This window comes from Lutra lutra, chromosome 14 (assembly GCF_902655055.1).
Source record: "Lutra lutra chromosome 14, mLutLut1.2, whole genome shotgun sequence".
NCBI classification, from domain to species: Eukaryota; Metazoa; Chordata; class Mammalia; order Carnivora; family Mustelidae; genus Lutra; species Lutra lutra.
This window is the reverse complement of record NC_062291.1, coordinates 39,257,581-39,276,212: the sequence shown is the minus strand read 5'-3', so window position 1 is coordinate 39,276,212 and position 18,632 is coordinate 39,257,581. Positions and strand designations below refer to the sequence as shown.

The 18,632-nt window shown below is 50.3% G+C and overlaps 1 protein-coding gene across 3 annotated transcripts in view; it reads left to right on the top strand.

The window, feature by feature from the left end:
- Nucleotides 1-1,177: 1,177 nt before the first annotated feature.
- Nucleotides 1,178-18,632, top strand: part of DLG5 (discs large MAGUK scaffold protein 5) — a 116,917-nt gene continuing 99,462 nt past the window's right edge. Inside the window, exon 1 of one of the 3 annotated variants that reach the window (XM_047702110.1) lies at nt 1,178-2,085. In XM_047702110.1, the coding sequence (XP_047558066.1) occupies nt 1,782-2,085 (304 nt within the window). In that variant the 5' untranslated portion in view covers nt 1,178-1,781. The remainder of the gene's footprint in view (nt 2,086-18,632) is intronic. The other 2 variants (XM_047702109.1, XM_047702112.1) reach the window with 2 other exon arrangements.

The window sequence follows — 18,632 nt, the reverse complement described above, 5'->3', positions numbered from 1 at the left end:
ATACACTCTTCCCACTCTGTTTTCCTGAGGAGAAAAGTGCGATCAGGCAGAGGAATTGATTTGCTCCCACCTAGCACAGTTATTGAAAGGGAAATCCAAAAGTGGAGTGCAAATTCTGGTCCCCTTGTTTCTAACCGCTATGCATAAAGTTTGTTTCCATTAAATAAAAATGACTCTTCCCCTTAAAGAAGCAGAATCTAGGAGAAAATTTTGCTTGTGGAGGCAGAAAAGGAAGTGGGGGGTGGAAGTGACTGTCAGGAGCAAAGGTGCCCTGGGCCCCTAGCGATTGTACTTGATAGTCATTCACTCCAACATAAACGTTTGCAATGGGCCTTGGATCCCACTTTACACTAGCAGGGTGGGGTGGGGTTCCGGAGAGCAAACAGTTGGGGCTCCAGCGTTAAGGACCAAGTCCTGCATTTGGGTGGTGAGTGTCTGAAACAGGCTATAAAGGAAGGCGGAAGAGTTCTTGGCTGTAGATCCTCACTGAGGGCATCAGGGTCCAAGGTTTCTGTAATCCATTGATTTGCCTTCTCTTAGACTAGCTAGAATCTCGGGGTGACATCTTGTCAAAAAGATCAAGGGCTCCGCCGCCAACCCCCCCCCCCCTTCATCTGCAACACATCCTGTCCTCCTCTGAGGACGTCCAAACCCCTCTGAGACTCTGGGGACCAAGATCTCAAATGGGTGTGAGGGCAAAGATCCTGATTAACCGAGACTCAGGGGAGTCTATTGGGAAATTCTCTAGGGGTTCCTTGGAGTAGGGGAAATCTCACAGATTCGGAGGGGGTCTTAATTTGGAGATGTCCAAATTTAGGGGACTCCCTCCTCAATTGTATCCCGGCTTTATTTTGGAGTTCTCAGATTAGAGACCCTGAATGGGGGGTGGTGCATGGTTTTGTTTGAGGCCGTCTCCAATAGACTGAGAGTTCGCCGTGTGTCCTGCCGAGGGGACCTGGGGGTGTGGGAGGCTTCCTGCAGGTCCCCTGACTCCGCGTCCCCACCCCCGGCTGCTCCCAGGCCTCGGAGCTAAGGAACGCGACGTCCCGCCTCCCGGGCGGGCCGGGGGCGGGGAGGCGGGACCCCTCCCCTTCGCCATCCCCTCGGGACCGGGCGCCGGGACTCTCAGAGGGACGGCGGGGGACGGGAGGCGGCGGCGGCGGCGGCGGCGGCGGTGGGGCTCTGGCCATGGCGGAGCGGGCAGCGTTAGCAGGGGCCCGGTGAGGCGAGCCGGGGCGGCCGCAGAGCCGGGCCCGAGCCGTCGGGGGCCTGGCGAGGGCGGCGCCGGCGACTTTCCCCGCGGAGTTGTGGTCTAGTTTGGTGGGCGGCGCGGGGCCCGGGAGCCCGGGCGAGATCTCTCGCGCGGCCGGGAAGGGAGCGGCGGGCGGCGCGCGCGGAGGGGGCGGGGGAGCATGCCCGGCTGGAGCCCGGCCTCGGGGCGCGCCCCGGCCGCCGTCCCCTCCTCCGCCTCCTCCTTCTCCTCCTCCGTCTCCTCCTCCTCTTCCAGTCCCGCCGCCGCCGCCGCAGCCAACATGGCTGCGCTCCTGATCCCGGGAGGCGGCCGCTGCTGAGCGCCGCGCGCCGCCCGGGCCCCCAGCCCGCCAGGCTCCGGCCCATGGCCCCCGCGGCCCCGCGGCTCCGGGCGCGCTAGGGCTGCAGCCGAGCGCCCGCCGCCCGAGGCCACTCGCCGCCGCCCGCCCGCCCGCGCGCGCGCGCCCGCCCGCCCGCCGGCCTCGGGGAGCCGGAGCCGTCCGCGGGGCGGGGCGGGGCGGCCCGCCACCATGGAGCCGCAGCGCCGGGAGCTGCTCGCCCAGTGTCAGCAGAGCCTGGCCCAGGCCATGACCGAGGTGGAGGCCGTGCTCGGGCTGCTCGAGGCCGCGGGAGCGCTGAGCCCCGGCGAGCGGCGGCAGCTGGACGAGGAGGCGGGAGGCGCCAAGGCGGAGCTGCTGCTCAAGCTGCTCCTGGCCAAGGAGCGAGACCACTTCCAGGACCTGCGGGCGGCGCTGGAGAAGACGCAGCCTCACCTGCTGCCCATTCTCTACCTGAACGGCGTCGTCGGGCCGCCGCAGCCCTCGGAGGGCGCCGGTGAGTGGCAGACCCCTGGCCCGGCCTCTGGGACCGCCTTCCACCATCTCTCTTTGCAGCTCCCAGGGGGAACTCTCGAGGGCTGTGGCGGTGGGTCGGGGCTTCCGTCCCTTGGCCGGTCTGGGGAGGGGGGCCTTGCGTGGTCCCTTACTTCGCACCTCCTCCCCCGATCCCGCCCGTCGCTGTGAACAATGCCCGGCACTGCAGGCCCCGACTCTCCGGTTGCCACGGCATCGGGGTGCTCCTGAGACCACCAGGTCCAGCCGACCTCGGAGGGATGTCCGGCAGTCCCTTTCCTAAGGCTCTTCATCATCCGCCGTTCATTTCGGAGTTCCTGCTAGCCTTTAATCAGTGATACAGTCTAGAAGAATGGAGCCTGGGCCAGGACTGGTCCTGCTGAATTTTGGTCCCTGCCACCCAGGTTCATGATCACTGGTGCCTTTTGACTTTCTGACTCTGTCCACTCCCTCTGTCCAGAGTTCAGTCTGTTTGCTCGCCCAGACTTGCACTTGATATGCACAATGCTTGCTAGGTTTCTTTGGAAACTGTGGGCCTGGAAAAGTTGGGGAAGTTGCATTGCACCATGGGAAAATCCTAGTAGTGGCTGCTGTGGCTCAGATCCCTCCCCGGCGGTGCTGAGCTGCCTGAGGAGGGAAGGCTGGTGGCTGGTGCCCTTGAGTGATGGATTTGTGAGTATTCCTGTGTGTGTGTGTTGGGGGGTGGGGGTACTACTGGGAGTTTGTGAGAAGTGGTAGGCTTGGCCTAGCCTGGTTGGGAGTGTGGAAAGGCAGCCTTTTAGACAAGGAAGCTGGAGGAAGAAGTCATAGCACTGAGAAAGGAAGAGAACCTGCATTTATTAGGCTCCTACTTTTGTGGCAGGCACTCTGCTTTATTACATTTATTGTTGCTACTCTCTGAGGGGTCTACTTATTACTTTGCCAGAGTAAAAAAAAGCGCAGTTTGGAGTAGTTCAGATGCTCAAAGTATTGCGCACCAGGAGTTTTCAGTTATGACCTATTGTTTTGTTTAACAGGTTCAGACAGGGAGTGGCAAATGCCACCGTTTCTATATCTTGTCCTTGTTTTAAGAGTGAACTGAGAGGGCTGACAAAGAGCCCTGAGTACCTGTAGGCCAAAGGCTGATGAGACCCATTTATTTGGCTGTAAAAAACCTCACTTATTAAGGGGGTGATTTTATAAGCTGTTCCTGGTGAGAGCTGCAGTGTGTATATTGGCTGTCTTCAGCCTCACTTTTTGTAGTGGAGGGAACTGAGACACGAAGAATAAACTGCTCTCCACACAGCACATCCTTGGTGGCCCTCTGTCTCTGCTTTGGGATTTCGGACTCCAGCATTTATGTCCCTCAAACCTGCGTTCGGTCTCCCAATGATGGCCATATTTGAGTCGCTGGGCAAACCCAGTCCTCTTCTGGGCTGGTGGTTTGGAGGATGCTAAGAAGGCTATCAGATGTACCCACGAGGATAAAGACAAGGGGAAATCTCATTGGGGTAATTTTTTTTTTCTAAATTGCTTTTATCTTTCTATTTTTGAGGGAGAAAATTGATCAAAGAAGTGAAGAAGTTAGCGTGCAGACCCATGTCCTCCTTGGAATGTTTGAATCAGCTGTAGCTTTAATCTCTGGAATAGATGGATGGATTGCCATTAATTAGGTCCCCCTTTTTTGTGCCTGGCAGAGAAGGTGGGGCCCTCACTTGGGCTGAGGTTGTAAGAACTGGTCTTGACCTCTGAGGAAGGGACAGAGCAGGGTTTGATTTTTCCCTGAGCACAGTGATTTAAGACCCTAGTTTTACAACAAAACAGAATTCTGTGGGTTTGCAGAGTGTCATGAAATCCTCAGAAAAAGAATTGTCAAGGGGAAGTTAAGTTCATTTTAGTTAACGCTTTAGAGAAAAATTAGGATAGCTTTTGGTATGGCAAGATAGAGCTTCTGGGGAGGGGTAACATGGTGTGCAAGTAAACAATAGTGTGGAGACCTTTGCAAAAGATGAATATTTATTATTATTATGTTTTTAAAGATTTTATTTGTCAGAGAGCACAAGCAGGGGGCGCGGCAGGGAGAAGGAGAGGCAGCCTCCCTGCTAAGCAGGGATCCTGATGTGGGGACTCAGTCCCAGCACCCTGGGCTCATGACCTGATCCCAGCAGACGCTTAACTGACTGAGGGACCCAGGCTTCCCAAAGGATGCGTTATTGTGCAGTGGTTTTCCAACTTTTGTTTTTTTTCCTCTTTTCACCAGTGAGCCCTTCTTACGGGGTGATGCTCAGAGCATAATGGAACTGCTCTGGTCTCAGGGTCGGAGGCACCTTTCCCTGTATGTGGGCCTGCCATCACCCTGTTAGGGCCTTTCTTGGTGGTTTCCATACCTCTTGTGGACCCCAGGTCCAGGATGCCCATCCCCTGGCTGGCACTGGTGCACTGGCTGTGCTGCAGACAAATGATGGCTGGCAGCCCTGCCCCCCAGCCCCACGTGGGCCTGGCGCTAAGGGGGAAGCTGGCCCAGGTGGTATACTGGGCAGGTTGCACACAAACCCCTGTGCTCTGCTCATGCTCAGAGACCCAGACACTTAGGACCCACCATGCTCAGGCCTAGGGTATGAAGATGACTAAGGAACACACCGTGTTGTTTTATTTTGAGGGCAGGGACATTTCTGTTCCAGGATTAATGGTACGTTGCTGCTCAGCGTTTTGAATCTTACTACATACTTTCATATCTCGTGTGATTCTGTAGCAACCCCAGATGAGGGCTGTCTTGTCGGCATTGCATTGAGTTCCACACTCACATCTGTATGGCGTGAGGACGGGCCAGAAGTTGCAGGGCAGAAAGGGGCCCGAGTTGAGGCTAAACCCAGTGCTCTTGATTCCGTGTTGGGTTATTTTTTCCTGTTACCTGATTAGGCCCCCACAGTTCAGTTTCAGGCCATCTCCTGCATTGGGAAACTCTGGAATTATGGAGCCCCTCCTTGTCCCAGTACATGGATCTCTAAGGAAGAGGTGATCACCCTTGCCCTCGCTGGTGGTGGTAAGAGGGAAGAATTCTTGTTCTTCTCCTTTGAGTGGCTCAGGTGTCTGATGTCTTTTCTGGAGGTGAACTAGGATCTCGTTTGGTTATTCAGAACCCACTCAGTCCCTTGTCTTTTCTCTTTGATTCAGTTACTAACATCTGGGTTTTCTCACTTGGGGATCCTTGACTGCATGCCCCTGGAATGAGGGTCCCTGTCTGGCAGGGAGCCTCAGTGTCTTCATCTGTGAAATGGGGCTAAGGGTGCCAGGCTGCCTGCCTCAGCCACTGGGGTGGGGTGGGGCAGAATGTGATTGGGGAGGACTGAAGTGCCTGGTCCTGTGATCTGTCCAGGTGGGGCTTCGACGCAGATGGAGACAGGTGAGGAGGATGTAATTCCAGCCCGCACCTTGCCACTTAGTTGGGGGAGTGGGACACTCAGGAGAATGACATAATGAGATAGATCAATTGAGTGATAGAGACACAAGCAGGCTTTTTCCTCCTTTTTTTTTTTTTTTTAAAGATTTTATTTATTTATTTGACAGAGAGAGATCACAAGCAGGCAGAGAGGCAGGTAGAGAGAGAGGAGGAAGCAGGCTCCCCACTGAGCAGAGAGCCCGATGCGGGGCTTGATCCCAGGACCCTGAGATCATGACCTGAGCCGAAGGCAGCGGCTTAACCCACTGAGCCACCCAGGCGCCCCGCTTTTTCCTCCTTTTAAAACTGTATATCACTGGGGCGCCTGGGTGGCTCAGTTGGTTAAGCCGCTGCCTTCGGCTCAGGTCATGATCCCGGCGTCCTGGGATCGAGTCCCACATCGGGCTTCTTGCTCATCAGGGAGCCTGCTTCTCCCTCTGCCTCTGCCTGCCATTCTGTCTGCCTGTGCTCGCTCTCTCTCCCTCTCTCTCTCTGACAAATAAATAAATAAAATCTTTAAAACCAAAAACAAAAAACCCCCAAAAAGCTGTATATCACATACTTTCCCCAAGTATTCTTATCCATCTCTAGTGTCTGTAATTACCATCTAAATGTGAGGGTCTCCCCAAATCATGTCACCCTAGGCTTCTCTTATGAGACAGAGGTGGTGGAATGGGGTGGTTGCCTCCGTGTGCCTAGAGATGAAGATTTCCTCCTCGGCCCCCACCATGACTCCTGCTCAGTGTCCTCTGGAGCTGCCCACTTTTGGCTCACCAGAGGCCAGAGAGTGGACACAGCAGTGGCTGCTGGAGGAAGCCTTGGAGGAGGGACTGGGACTTGAGCTGGGGTTGAAGAGGCCACATGAACATGCACAGGCAGAGGAGAGGAAGATGTTCTGGTGTAGGTTGCAGAAATGAAACTAGCCAGAGCAGAGCAGGGGTTGGCGTAGGCTCTGGGGGCATGAGTGTGCAAAGGTAATCTGGAGTGACCACGATGGCTAGGCTGGGTGAGGGGTTTTGGGAGGCACTAGGAATCTAGACACTGGACATTTGTCACAAGTTAAAGCTGGAGGAATATTTCTCTTTAAAGGAATAAGCTGCTAGGCTTTTCCAGTAGGATGAGTGCAGTTGGTTGCTGATCGTCAGGTATGGACTATTTATTATTGATTAGAGGTTGCCTGGGCCTTTTGTTCTCTCTCTGCCCTCTTCAGGTACCTGCTGCCTCATCTTCATCTGCTCCAGCCTGGAGGATCAGCTGGAATAGGGACATAAATAAAAGTTCCAACCATTCATTGTAGTTTTTCTTTTGGTTCTTTTAACTGAGTTATTTGGGAGGAAGGAGCGGAGGAACTTCAAAGTAAGGGTTGAAAAGAGGTTTCTAAGAGAAGGGCAGATTTTCTTTATCCTTCTAAGTGTATTAGTTCAGGGCACCTTTATTGCAAGTGATGGAGACTTAGCTCAAAGCATAGTAGGCAGAAAGGAGAAATTTATTATATAATTTTCCAAAAGCTTAGGGTGAGGGGGAGAAACTGGCTTTTGGATGATTAATCCTTGAATGCTGTGGGCCTTTTTCATGGAGCGTGGCCTCAGGACTCTGTGGACTTCATCTTCATGGCCCCTGATTGGAGAATAAAGGGAGATCCATCTAATGAGCCCAGGCAGGTGTGTGTCCATGTCAGGCCCAATCACTGTGGCAAGGACTAGGGGATGGAGATTGTCTCAGCAGTTGACCGTGTGAGTAGGGTATGGTGATGGGATGCTGTGATTGGCAACCTCTATTGGATATTGTGTTTCTTGAGATAGGGGAAGGTGGGGGGAGCCATTCTTCAAAGCAAGGTGAGCAAGAAGGATGTTGGTGCAGCTAAAACAGCAGATGAATGTCCACTCTGTGTGGTCCTATCTTCGTGTGATGCTGTCGTTTGTAGGCAGAGTCATCAGTGGAGTGCAGTGGTGGGACAGGTGGTCATCCTTTACTAAGTTTTAGACTTTGGGCATGGCAGTTAACCCTTCTAAGCTTAGGTCCTGCTCTACCAAGTAGTTAAAGCAGTAACTGCTTCACTGTGCTATTTGACAGTCATAAGAGGGAGGAGTATTTTGTCACTGTGCTAAGCAGCGTGCCCTCCAGCTAGCCTTAGGACTGAAAACCTGGGATTCTTCTGAGATTTCTGAGGGTTATGTGAGAGCTCCTTGTAAACTGTGCTGAACAGATGTTAGGGCTGCTTTTTCTGTGGCCGCGGGTCACCAAGAGTGGAATGTAATCTCCGTGTATTCCTGATGCCTACCATAGAGCCTGGTCCAAGATAGGTGTTCAAAAAATTTCTGTTGGATGGATTTGTGTGCTGTGTGTAGAAGGAGTGGTGTGTCCCACGAAAATCCAGATCCTCTTCAGAAATATGTTCCTGAGTGGTGACTTCACAGTGACAGAAGCTTGTAGGAGTGCAGGAAGGCCAGAGTGAGTCCCAGATGCACACACGGATGTCCCCACCCACGGTATGTCTCTGACGGAAGCAGGTGGTGTGACATTGATGTCTGAAGTTCCCAAGGTTACCCATCAGGTATCAGCATGTTGGGGCTGGCTGCCAGGAGCCATGCGGAGTGCCCACATTGTCTGTTATGGGCTTGGAGAGACCTTTTGTTTTCACACTTAGATGCTGAATGTCAGCCTGGTGTCCTCGAAAGAGACATGGATGGGGATCTGCTCCTAACTCTGCAACATCTCGACCTTGGATGAGCATCTTAGCCACCTGGTGCTTGGGTTTTTGCCCTTTTTTTTTTCTTTTCAATACAGATAGTCAAACTAGAAGTGTAGCCTTGACTAGAGGGCTAACTCAGTCCTATGGGACTCTCAGCGCTACTAAGGTGGTATTCAGGCCAAGGAAGTTCACGGTTGGACAAGATTCTGAGGCTTTTTCTAGCTCTGTGCCACGGTTACTGTTTTCTGATTTCATGTTAGGGTTGAGTGCTGTTTTGATACTCTGGCTTTCTTTTTCCTGAAAAAGTAAGCAGCATCGGAGAAATATTTCGTGTTAGGTATTTTGCCCCCCCCTCCCCGCCTATATATTCCACAGCCAGTGCAAAGGGGCTCTTTAATAATTTTTGTAACCTTGAGAAGATGTGAGCCACAGAAATATTGGGCATAGAGCAAGAGGGTTGAGCTGCCTTTCGTTCTGTGCACTGGGGATGTGGAATGTGTTCAGCAGAAAAGAATTTTAAATAGGATTGAACTAGGGGTGGGCAATGGGTATTACTTCTTTTTCACCTTTTACCAGAGCCAGATAGCGTATCCCTGAATTGTGTGTCTCCATCTTTTTGAGACAGAGTTCAGTGAAAGTGCTACAGAAGCATTTTAAACTAAACAGAGAGGTTTGGAGTATCCCATGTTGGTCATCCAACTCAACTCTTGGTGGATAATTGAGAGGGGACTGTTGGCCTTGATGTTCATTTCACACTAAGGGCCATAACCCATTTGTATTGAGTTTTGTTTTTTTTTTTGTTTTGTTTTGTTTTATTTTGATAAAATCTACAAAACATAAAACTTAGCATTTGGACCAATTTTTTTTTTTAAAGATTTTATTTATTTGAGAGAGAGAGAGAGAGCACAAGTGAGGGGAGGGAGAGGGAGGACCAGACTCCTTCCTGAGCAGGGAACCTGACGTGGGACCCGATCCCATACCTGAGCTGAAGGCAGACGCTTAACCGACTGAGCCACCCAGGAGCCCCTGCACCATTTTTTCCCTGTGTTTTTATTGTGGCAAAATAAATATAACATGAAGTATACTATTTTCACCATTTCAGGTGTATGGTTCAGTTGTATTTTGTATATTCCTGTTGTGCAGTCATTGCTCCCATCCATCTCCTGAATTTCTTCATCTTATAAAACTGAAACTCTGTGCCAGTGAACAATAATTCTCCATTGTCCCCTTCCTCCTCGCTCCTGGTAACATCCATTCGACTTCAGTCTCCGAGTCTGACCACTCCAGGTACCTCGTAGAAGGGAATCACACAGTATGTGTCTTTTTGTGATGGGCTGATTTCAATTAGGGTAGTGCCCTCAGCATTCATCCCTCTTGTAGCATGTATCAGAATTTCCCTACTTTCAAAAAAATTTTATTTGATTAAAAATTGTTTTTAATTATGGCAAAGAACACATAAAATTTACCATCCTAACCGTTTTTAAGTGTATGTGGTTCGGTGGTATTAAGCATATTAACATAGTTATTTAAAAGATCTCTAGAACTTTTCTATCTAGCAAAACCGAAACTCTGTACTCATTAACCAACTCCCTGTTTTCTCCTCTCTCCACCTCTGGTAACCACAATTCTACTTTCGGTCTCTGTGAATTTGACTCTTCTAGGAACATCATGTCAGTAGAATCATGTAATATTTATTGCTTTGCAATTGGCTTATTTCACTGAGCATAATGTTTTCAAGATTTATCCATGTTGTAGCAAACGTCCAAATTTCCTTCTTTTGTAAGACTGAATAATATTCCTTCGCATGTACAGACCACATTTTATTTATCCATTCATCTATCAGTAGACACTTGGGCTGCTTCCCACATTTGACTGTTATGAATAAAGTTGCTATCAAAATTGGTGTACAATTTTGATTGTACAAAATTTTGGTGTACCTCTTTGAGTCCCTGCTTTCAGTTCTTTTGGGAATTATTGGTAATTCTGTGATTAATTTTTTGAAGAACCGTCATACTGTTTGCCTGAGTTTTAATTATGAAATCTGTACTCTCCACAGCATCTTGACTCAAGGGCAAATGGCCTGGCTGGCATCCTAGATCCAACATTTTCTTTCCTTTTTTCTTCTAAAACTTGTGGATTTTTGCCCGCAACCTGTTTTGGAAAGTCTCAGGACAGTTTCTTTGGACTTTAAAGAAAGATTTTAGTTTCAGGAGTCCCCCGTGACTCTTGAGGCTAGAAGTTAACTGTACAATCCCAGCAGCGTTCATAACTGGCAGCCCAGCAGTGTTCACACATTTCTGTTTTGTTTCCAGTACTAATATCTCTTCATCCCCAAAGGCCCCGAAGTATGTTAGTTATTTCTGCTCTGTACACACTTCCTCCTTGTCCCATTCTGGGTTGCTTTGGTTTTTCAGTCTTGGATCCAGGGTAATGGCTATCAAGATTTTCTTTCAAAAGGCCTAGGTCAGCATTTCCCCCCAGGAAACATCTTCTCAGCCCTGGTCTGGTGGGATGTTCATGGTGTTGCTTGACAAAAGGGTTCTGTGGTCAAAGCATTTGAGCAATGCTGCTGTGAGCAGGTCACACAGCCTCCTTTATTGGGAGCCTCTTGAGAGGACTAATAGGCCAGCATGCCTCGGTGATGTCGCTGGAGTGGGTTCCCCAGGCAGTGTTTCCCAGATGGATTTGACCACACATCTTTTTTCATTGAGTATCTTGTGACATCAGAGTTCTGAGAAGTATACTTTTGGGAAACTTTATCATCAGGGCATAGAACTGGAACATCAGTGTATACCATCGTTTCCTCAAACTTCCTTCCAGCTCCCTCACTTGCTCACTCTCCACACCCGCCCTGCCCGGCCCCGCCAGACCTTGAGCTTTCCCATTTCTAAACTCTAGTACCAGCTGAAATAGGCATGGGCGATTCCGGGGGCCAGTAGATTTTTTTTGAATGTGTGGATAACTTAGATATGCAGTAGATTCTGGGACCAGTAGATGTTGAGATTGTGTGATCTTGGGTAAGGTATGGGACCTCCCTGGGCCTCCATTTCTCCAGTGTGGTTGTCAAGAATGAGGTCTGATCTCATGGTGGCTGATCTTTGAGATGGTTAAACCTCTTGCAGTCTTCTTTTTTTTTTTTTTTTTTTTTTAAGTAAAAGCTCTGTGTCCGATGTGGGGCTTGAACTCATGACCGTGAGGTTAAGATTCACATGATCCACAGACTGAGCCAGTCAGGTGCTGCGTCTTGACCTCTTCTTTAGGTCTGAGTGAGTAGGACTGGGCTGTGGTTCCCAGTCAGGGTTTCTGGGGGCGCCTCATGAGGACTTGTGATCTGATACCTGCAGCTCTGGGACTGACTAACTGTCCATGCTGGGCTGGACAGCAGGCACATAGTCTCCACCCTGGGAGTGCTAGAAGGACAGTTGACAAAGAGGAATGAGCCAGGTGGCTTGAGCATCACTGGTAGGTTTGGAGCCAGGGAGGGAGGCCACAGGACTAGACACTGCTGGGTGTCCTAAACCAGTTGTGGGGTTTAAATCCCGGCTCTTCTGTCTTAGGGTATGGGACTTCAGCAAGTTGCTTATTCTTTCTGGGTCTTCTTTCTCCTTATCTGTAAAAAGGCTAATAGCATTCTCTTCCAAGGGCTTTGGTGAGGACTGAGGTAGTTTATATGGGGTAAGAGCAAGCTGCTGGAGCCGCTGCTGCTCTTGGGAGCATCCTGCCCTTGACTGGAGAGGCAGGGTCTGCCTGTGTTGGGAATTGGGAGGCATTGTGGGGCGCAGGCCGTACTTGGAGTTAGAGTCTGTCCAGAGTGTGCATGGACCAGGAGGCCCTGCCCCCCTGGGGCTGCTCAGAAACACACTTTCACAGTGTTTTGGCCCTGGAGCCTACATTTTAAGGAAGGCATTGCCATGGAATGGCATAGAAGGATCACAGGAGGAGCTCATTTTGGAGGAAAGGAGACTTAGAGGGGCTTCGATGCGTGTTTTTCAAAGGACACCAGACAGTAGTGAGACCTGATTCTCTTGGATCCCAGAGAGCTAATCACAGGCTGACAGGTGAAAGATACTGGGAGGTAGAACTGAGTTCCATTTAAGGAGGGACCTGCTTCCCTCCCTCGTTTTCTTTTAGACTTCATGTTCCACAACTTACTTTCTTTTTTTTTTTAAGATTTTATTTTTTTATTGCAGAGAGAGAGAGAGAGAGCACGAGTAGGGGGGAGGCGGGGCAGAGAGAGAAGCACACTCCCAGCTGAGCAGGGACTCGTACGTGGGGCTCGACCCCAGGACCCTGGGATCATGACCTGAGCCGAAGGCAGGCACTTAACCGACTGAGACACCCAGGTGCCCCTGTTTTAGTGTTTTTAATGTTGGAAATAATTTTCTATCAGAATTCTTTTTTTTTTTTTTTAAGATATTATCTGTTCATGGGGTGCCTGGGTGGCTCAGTGGGATAAGTGTCTGCCTTCGGCTTAGGTCATGATCCCCGAGTCCTGGGATTGAGCCCCACATTAGGCTTTCTGCTCAGCAGGGAGCCTGCTTCCCCCCACCCCCGCCTGCCTCTCTGCCTACTTGTGATCTCTGTCAAATAAATAAATAAAACCTTTTAAAAAAAATGGTAGAAAACTTCTTCTGAAATAAAAAAAAAAAAATTATCTACTCATTTATTAGAGAGAAAGAGCACGCACAAGCAGGAGGAGCAGCAGGCAGAGGGAGAGGCAGAGACAGACTCCCCACTGACCAGGAGCCTGATACGGGGCTCGATCCCAGAACCCTGGGATCATGACCTGAGCCAAAGGCAGACACATAACCACTGAGCCACCCGGGTGCCCCATATAACACAACTTTCAAATGCACGCAGCTATGGAACACTTGATGTAACAGACACCCCCCCGCCCAACAACTTTAGCTGTCTGCAGCAATGTCAGACAAGCCCCAGACAGGGTACCACTTTACCATAAATGCTCAAGGAGATAATAGGCCTTTTAAAAGAGCACAGCCAGAAGACCATGTTTACAGCCAACAATATTCATGGTAATTTAAGGTCTTCTACCCACTTGATACTCTTTACCTTGTCTCAGAAATGCCTTTTTATAGATGGTTTGCTCAAATCAGGATTTTAATAAGGCTCCCACCTTGCATTTAGTTGACGACTGTCTTCTGAGCTTCTTTTATTTTTTTTTAAATTTTTTTTTTTAAATGGATTAGGGATTTATTTATTTGGATTTTATTTATTTGACAGACAGAGATCACAAGTAGGCAGAGAAGCAGGCAGAGAGAGAGGAAGGGAAGCAGGCTTCCTGCTGAGCAGAGAGCCTGATGCGGGGCTTGATCCCAGGACGCTGGGATCATGACCTGAGCCAAAGGCAGAGGCTTTAACCCACTGAGCCACCCAGGCGCCCCTGAGCTTCTTTTATCATCCTGGGCAGCTCCCCTTCCCCTGGTCTTCTGCTCATGGAAGACCACATGCCAGCCAGCCACAGACTGGACCACTATAGGTCCTTTCCTGAGAGTCCCCGTGGATGACGGGTGAGCACAGGGTGGGTGCTCAGAATGTGGGGCATGGAGTCCAGCCAGAAGCCTCTTCAGCCTCTCTTTCCTCACAAGGCTGTCACAAACAATTATTTTTTAAATTATTTATCTATTTGTCAGAGAAAGAGAGAGAGAGCGCGCACAAGCAGGGGGAGTGGCAGGCAGAGGGAGAAGCAGGCATCCCTGCTGAGCAGGGAGCCAAATGCAGGACTCCATCCCAGGACCCTGGGATCATGACCTGAGCCAAAGGCAGATGCTTAACGACTGAGCCACCCGGGTGTCCCTGTTACAAACAGTTAAATGAAAACATATGAACTGTAAGTGTTTTCTGTGATTTATTTATTTATTTTTTTAAGCTGTGGGGCTCTTTTCCTTGAGTAGCCTTGTATATGAGGGGCAAATGTGTAAAGCAGACAAAAAGGGGTGGTGGTTGTTGGGTGTGGAGGCCTGGAGTTCCTTTTTTCCTTGTGTCCTCCCCGAGGCTCCTCTACGGAGGTCTGTGGGGCTCTCCAAGGTTCACGGAACACAGTTTGAAAACACTTGTTTGGATGCTTTTGTTTCGAGATGCTCCCCATGTTGAGAGAGAGAGGAGCTCCCCACAAGCTTCACCTTCCTTTGCCTCAGCTGAACTGGATTGGCGGGTCATGACAGAGGCTGCCATCGGTGACAGCTTCGTTTCCATGACATATTCTTGTCTTTGCCTGCCTCCTTTGTTTACCTTTCTAGGTTTCCTTTGGGGATGAACCATGCTCTCAAGAATGACAGATGACCACAATGGGGCTAATAAAAAAATCCCCACTCTCTGCTATCTGAGAGAGTTTCATGGGCAGGAGCTGAGTGAAACCCATCTGTTGGGGTCCCTTGGAGTGGGACGGGATTACCTTTTTTTGAAACATTTTTCTTTTTCTTCTTCTATTTTCAATATCGTCACTAGCTGGCATGACCCCCACTTTGCATAAGAGAGCTGTTAGCCATCACTGTATCCGTAACCAGCCCCCATGGCTGCCAGCAGGGTTGGGGGCTGCCTGTGTGGGAAGCAGCGTCATCGCAGGTCATCCCCCATGGCGCTGAGCTGCTACCTCAGTGGCCACCTCCAGCCAGCGTGCGTTCTCATGCTCACAGCGTTTTTCTAGGTGCGGTGTGTCAGTTGGGCCTCTTTCTGCGTCAGCTTTGGATTACTTGTTGAAATGATACCTGACTCTTTAAGATGTCCAGGGACCCTCATGTGAATCATTTTGACCATTGTGAGTCAGCTGTCCATGTGTGGAAATCTGTCCCGCCAGTAGGGAGTGATGTGATAACAAACAGAAGAAAACTTAATTTTGTTTTTATATCGTGATGTAAGAAGTCCTGCTTTAAAAAATTATAATGACCTTCCCAATCCTCCTGGTAATCTCTGTTCTTACTCTGGGTAGCCTCTTTTTCTTCTTATCTGGCCAGAAGTTTCATTTTCTGTTTCTGTTTCTTAAGCAGCTTAAGATTATTGAGGATCATGGTTGGAAGGGGTCTTAGGGACCACTCTGCCCAAACAGCTTACTTTTGTAAATGAGCCACAGCAGCCCGTAGGCACAGACTCTACCAGGCTCTTAGAGCAAGCCCCTGGCAGAGCGGGCACAGGACCCAGGTGTCTTGTAGACTGGGGCTTCTTCCAAGGTGTCTCTGCCAGCCACGGACTGGGTGGGGAGTCTGGGGAACCTTGGCTGGTTTTTCCTGATTTGGGCCTGGCTTTGCAGGCACCTAGCTTTCCAGTGAGCGTGAGCAAGTCACAGGCATCCCAGTTCATGGAGCTGTGCTCTAGCTTCTCATTCCTGACCATTGAGAAAAATCTTTTGCAGCCTGTGCAGTTGGTATTTACGTTCTGCAGACAGGCAAACCGAGCCAAGAGAGGCTTGTCGGCTTGCTTTGGGGCCTCCAGCTGCTGAGAGCTTGGGCAGGCTTTGGACTCCTTGTCCGTTTCTTTATAAAGACTGCATTTGTTCTGGACTCGGGCCCATCCGATGAAGGTCCCCATTAAGATGTCTGTGTCCCAAGCCTCAGACCTCCCCCTCCCCCCGGTCACAGCATTCATTGACTCAGCACCTGTCACACGGGGAGACTATCTGGATGTAGGCATAGGATAGGACGTGACATCTAAATTTAGTGCTGAGTCAGAGGATGGGTTTGCTATTGGCAGGAGGTACCTCCTTGTCTCATTCTTTTTGTGACACAGCAAAAACTTCCAGGCTGATGGCTGTGGCTTCTTAGTGCTTAGTCCCAGGACAGAGTTCAAGCAGGAATGTGATTCGTGATTCGGTGAAGCCTCTGGCTCTAAAGAGAAAGCCTTGAACAGAGATAAGAGGGTAAAGACCCATGGATGCTGAGTTGGAACCCACCTCCCTGGCTACCTTGGGTGGGGACTGGATTTAGGAAAGATCAAGAAAGTAGATAAAACTAAAATGTGCTAAGTCTGGGTCCTTCTGCGGAAAAATGAGCGCTGAACCTGAAGCAGCTTAGAATTTAGGGGCTGTGCATGTGAGAGTGCAGAAGCCTGTCTAGTCCTCCTAACTCATTTCTGATAGAAAATGGCAAACTGCCCTTATAAATCCTGTCCTATTTTCTCTCCCGTTTTTCTAGCCCAGGGAGAGGAAGCAAAGCAGGCAGTAGTTGTCCTTACTTTCTGTGCCAAGTTGTGGAATTTTGTATAAGCGCATTCTTCTGCTCAGCCCCCCTCATTTGAAGGCTTCTCGTGAAAACTCGCTAGAGGTGGCCACAGTGTCTTCTTGCATGAGATCATCTGACTTTAGGGTAGAGCCCAGATTCAGACCCGGATGTTAGCTGTCAAGTCCATGTGTCCGTCCATCTGCCCACCCATCATCCGGGGAGCACGTCCCTGATGAGTGCTCTGCTGCGTGCGGAGCGTGAAAAGTTGAGAAAGACATTAGCATCACCTGTAATCAGCACCACAGACCCGTATGGGACACTCCTTTTAGCTGGAATATATATCCTCTTGTTCACCAAAGGTTTTTCTTTTCTGTTGCTCTGTCCCGGAGCTTTTGGAAATGACAGAAAATAATCAGCCTGGTTTATTGACTTCCTACTCCTCACCTTCTGTTTGGTGGTTTGAAGCAAATGGCGTTTGTTTCTGTTTATAAAAGTCTTTAAGATTCTCAGAAGAAAGACAAAGAAGATGGGTCCTGCCAACTAGGAGGTTATTGTCTCTTTGGAAGGCCCCAGCCAGAAGGAGCAGCTGTCCAGCCATACAGATCCCTGGAACAGATGAGGCTGCCTCGAGGAGACTGGGGTGTCCAGTGCACTGGGCATGGGTAGAGGGCTGAGAGGCTGGATGGGCCCTGGAGATGCATAAGGAGGAAGGCAGGCCTGGTTAAGGCACACTCGGAGTCAGAGCAGGAGACTTGGAGGGGAATCTGTGAGTAGTGGGTCTTTATGGGAATTCCAGGCTTCTGCTTGGGGTGTGTACTCAACAGCCACTGAGAAAGTGAGGCTACGCTAACCAGGCCCAGGGAGGCACAGGGCAGGCCTGGTGGCTGCTTCCAGTCTTCTCCCTGTGACTGGTTCTCTGTGAGGCACCTTGAGCATGGGACTGGAGGCCACGGGCGGCGTTGGCCTGTCCCGTCCGATGGCCTTCTCTTTGGTTAAGGAGTGAGGTGGCTGAGGGGAATGAGTGATCACTGGTCTCTAGCCGGTGTTCCCTGGCTGGTTCCCATAGCCTCTGTGGGCCTTATCCTTGTCTGTCTGATGGGGTCTGTGACAACACCTCCTTCCCAGAGCTGGTGTAAAAGGAGGTAAACAGTGCTGGGAAATGGTCGCGTGCATGTAGATGGTTGTATGCTCTGCGGATGGTACATGTTTCTATTGCACTGGATGCTTTGTCTATTATTCTTGTGTCTATGGTCCCGCTTCGTCTCATTAGCAACCCTTTGGGGATCCTTACTCCCCTTGACAAGGGAGGGGACAGCTTGGGGAGGCCGTGTCCCTTTGGGAGTCAGTTCAGTAGACTGATTTAGAGCCTGTGTCTGAGCCACGTATTGGGCTCAAACCTGGGCAAGTCAGTTTCCCTGTCTGTGTCTCCACTTCCCCACCTGTGAAATGAGGGTAGTAGTAGGACCTTGTACTGAAAGGGTTAAAGGAATTACTGTTTGTAAGTTGTTTAGAGCGGTGCCTGGCACTATGTAAGCATAGACTGTTTTTTATGTTGTTGTTAGTGCCCCTGACCTATGGTTGTGTTAGTGGCCCCTTAAACTGTGACTTCCAGGCCAGGGTGGTTTGGTTTGTTCCCCCACTCTATCCCACACTCAGGGTGTGGTCTCCAGACCAGTGCTGGTCTGTACAATCTAGGTTCCTGATCTGCGAGGAAGTTTGCTCCCGAAATTAGAGTAAGCATTTGGCGAACTTTAGAGCAGTTAGTTTGACCTTGCCAGGACTCATGGAACAGGTATGGACTGCTTCAGGTGCTGTCTGATCACATGGGGTGTCACATGCAGTAGGAGCCATGGCCTGTGACTGCAGATAACAAAGTGAGCTGCACACTTCTGCTGCTGCCCACTCCTGGACAGGAGACTTCCTTGGGAGGAGCCTCTGCCACCCAAACGGAGCAGGTGAATCCATGGCATTTTGCAAGCCAGTGCATGCCTTTTGTGCTCCAGCAGTCTGATAGCTCAAGGCAGTGCGGTCTCCCGATGGAGATTTGTGTTAATGAGCAGTTGTTTCCAGTCCGTGCCACTGACACTCTCTGTAGCAGAGGCCTTTCCTGCTCTTCTCCTAGCAGCTGTGGCTCTGGCAGGTTTGCGAAGCATCCACTGTGAACTCTGTTCCTTTCCACCTCTTAGGCTGGCAGCAGCTAGAAAGCTGGATGCTGGGGCGCCTGGGTGGCTCAGTCGGTTAAGCATCCG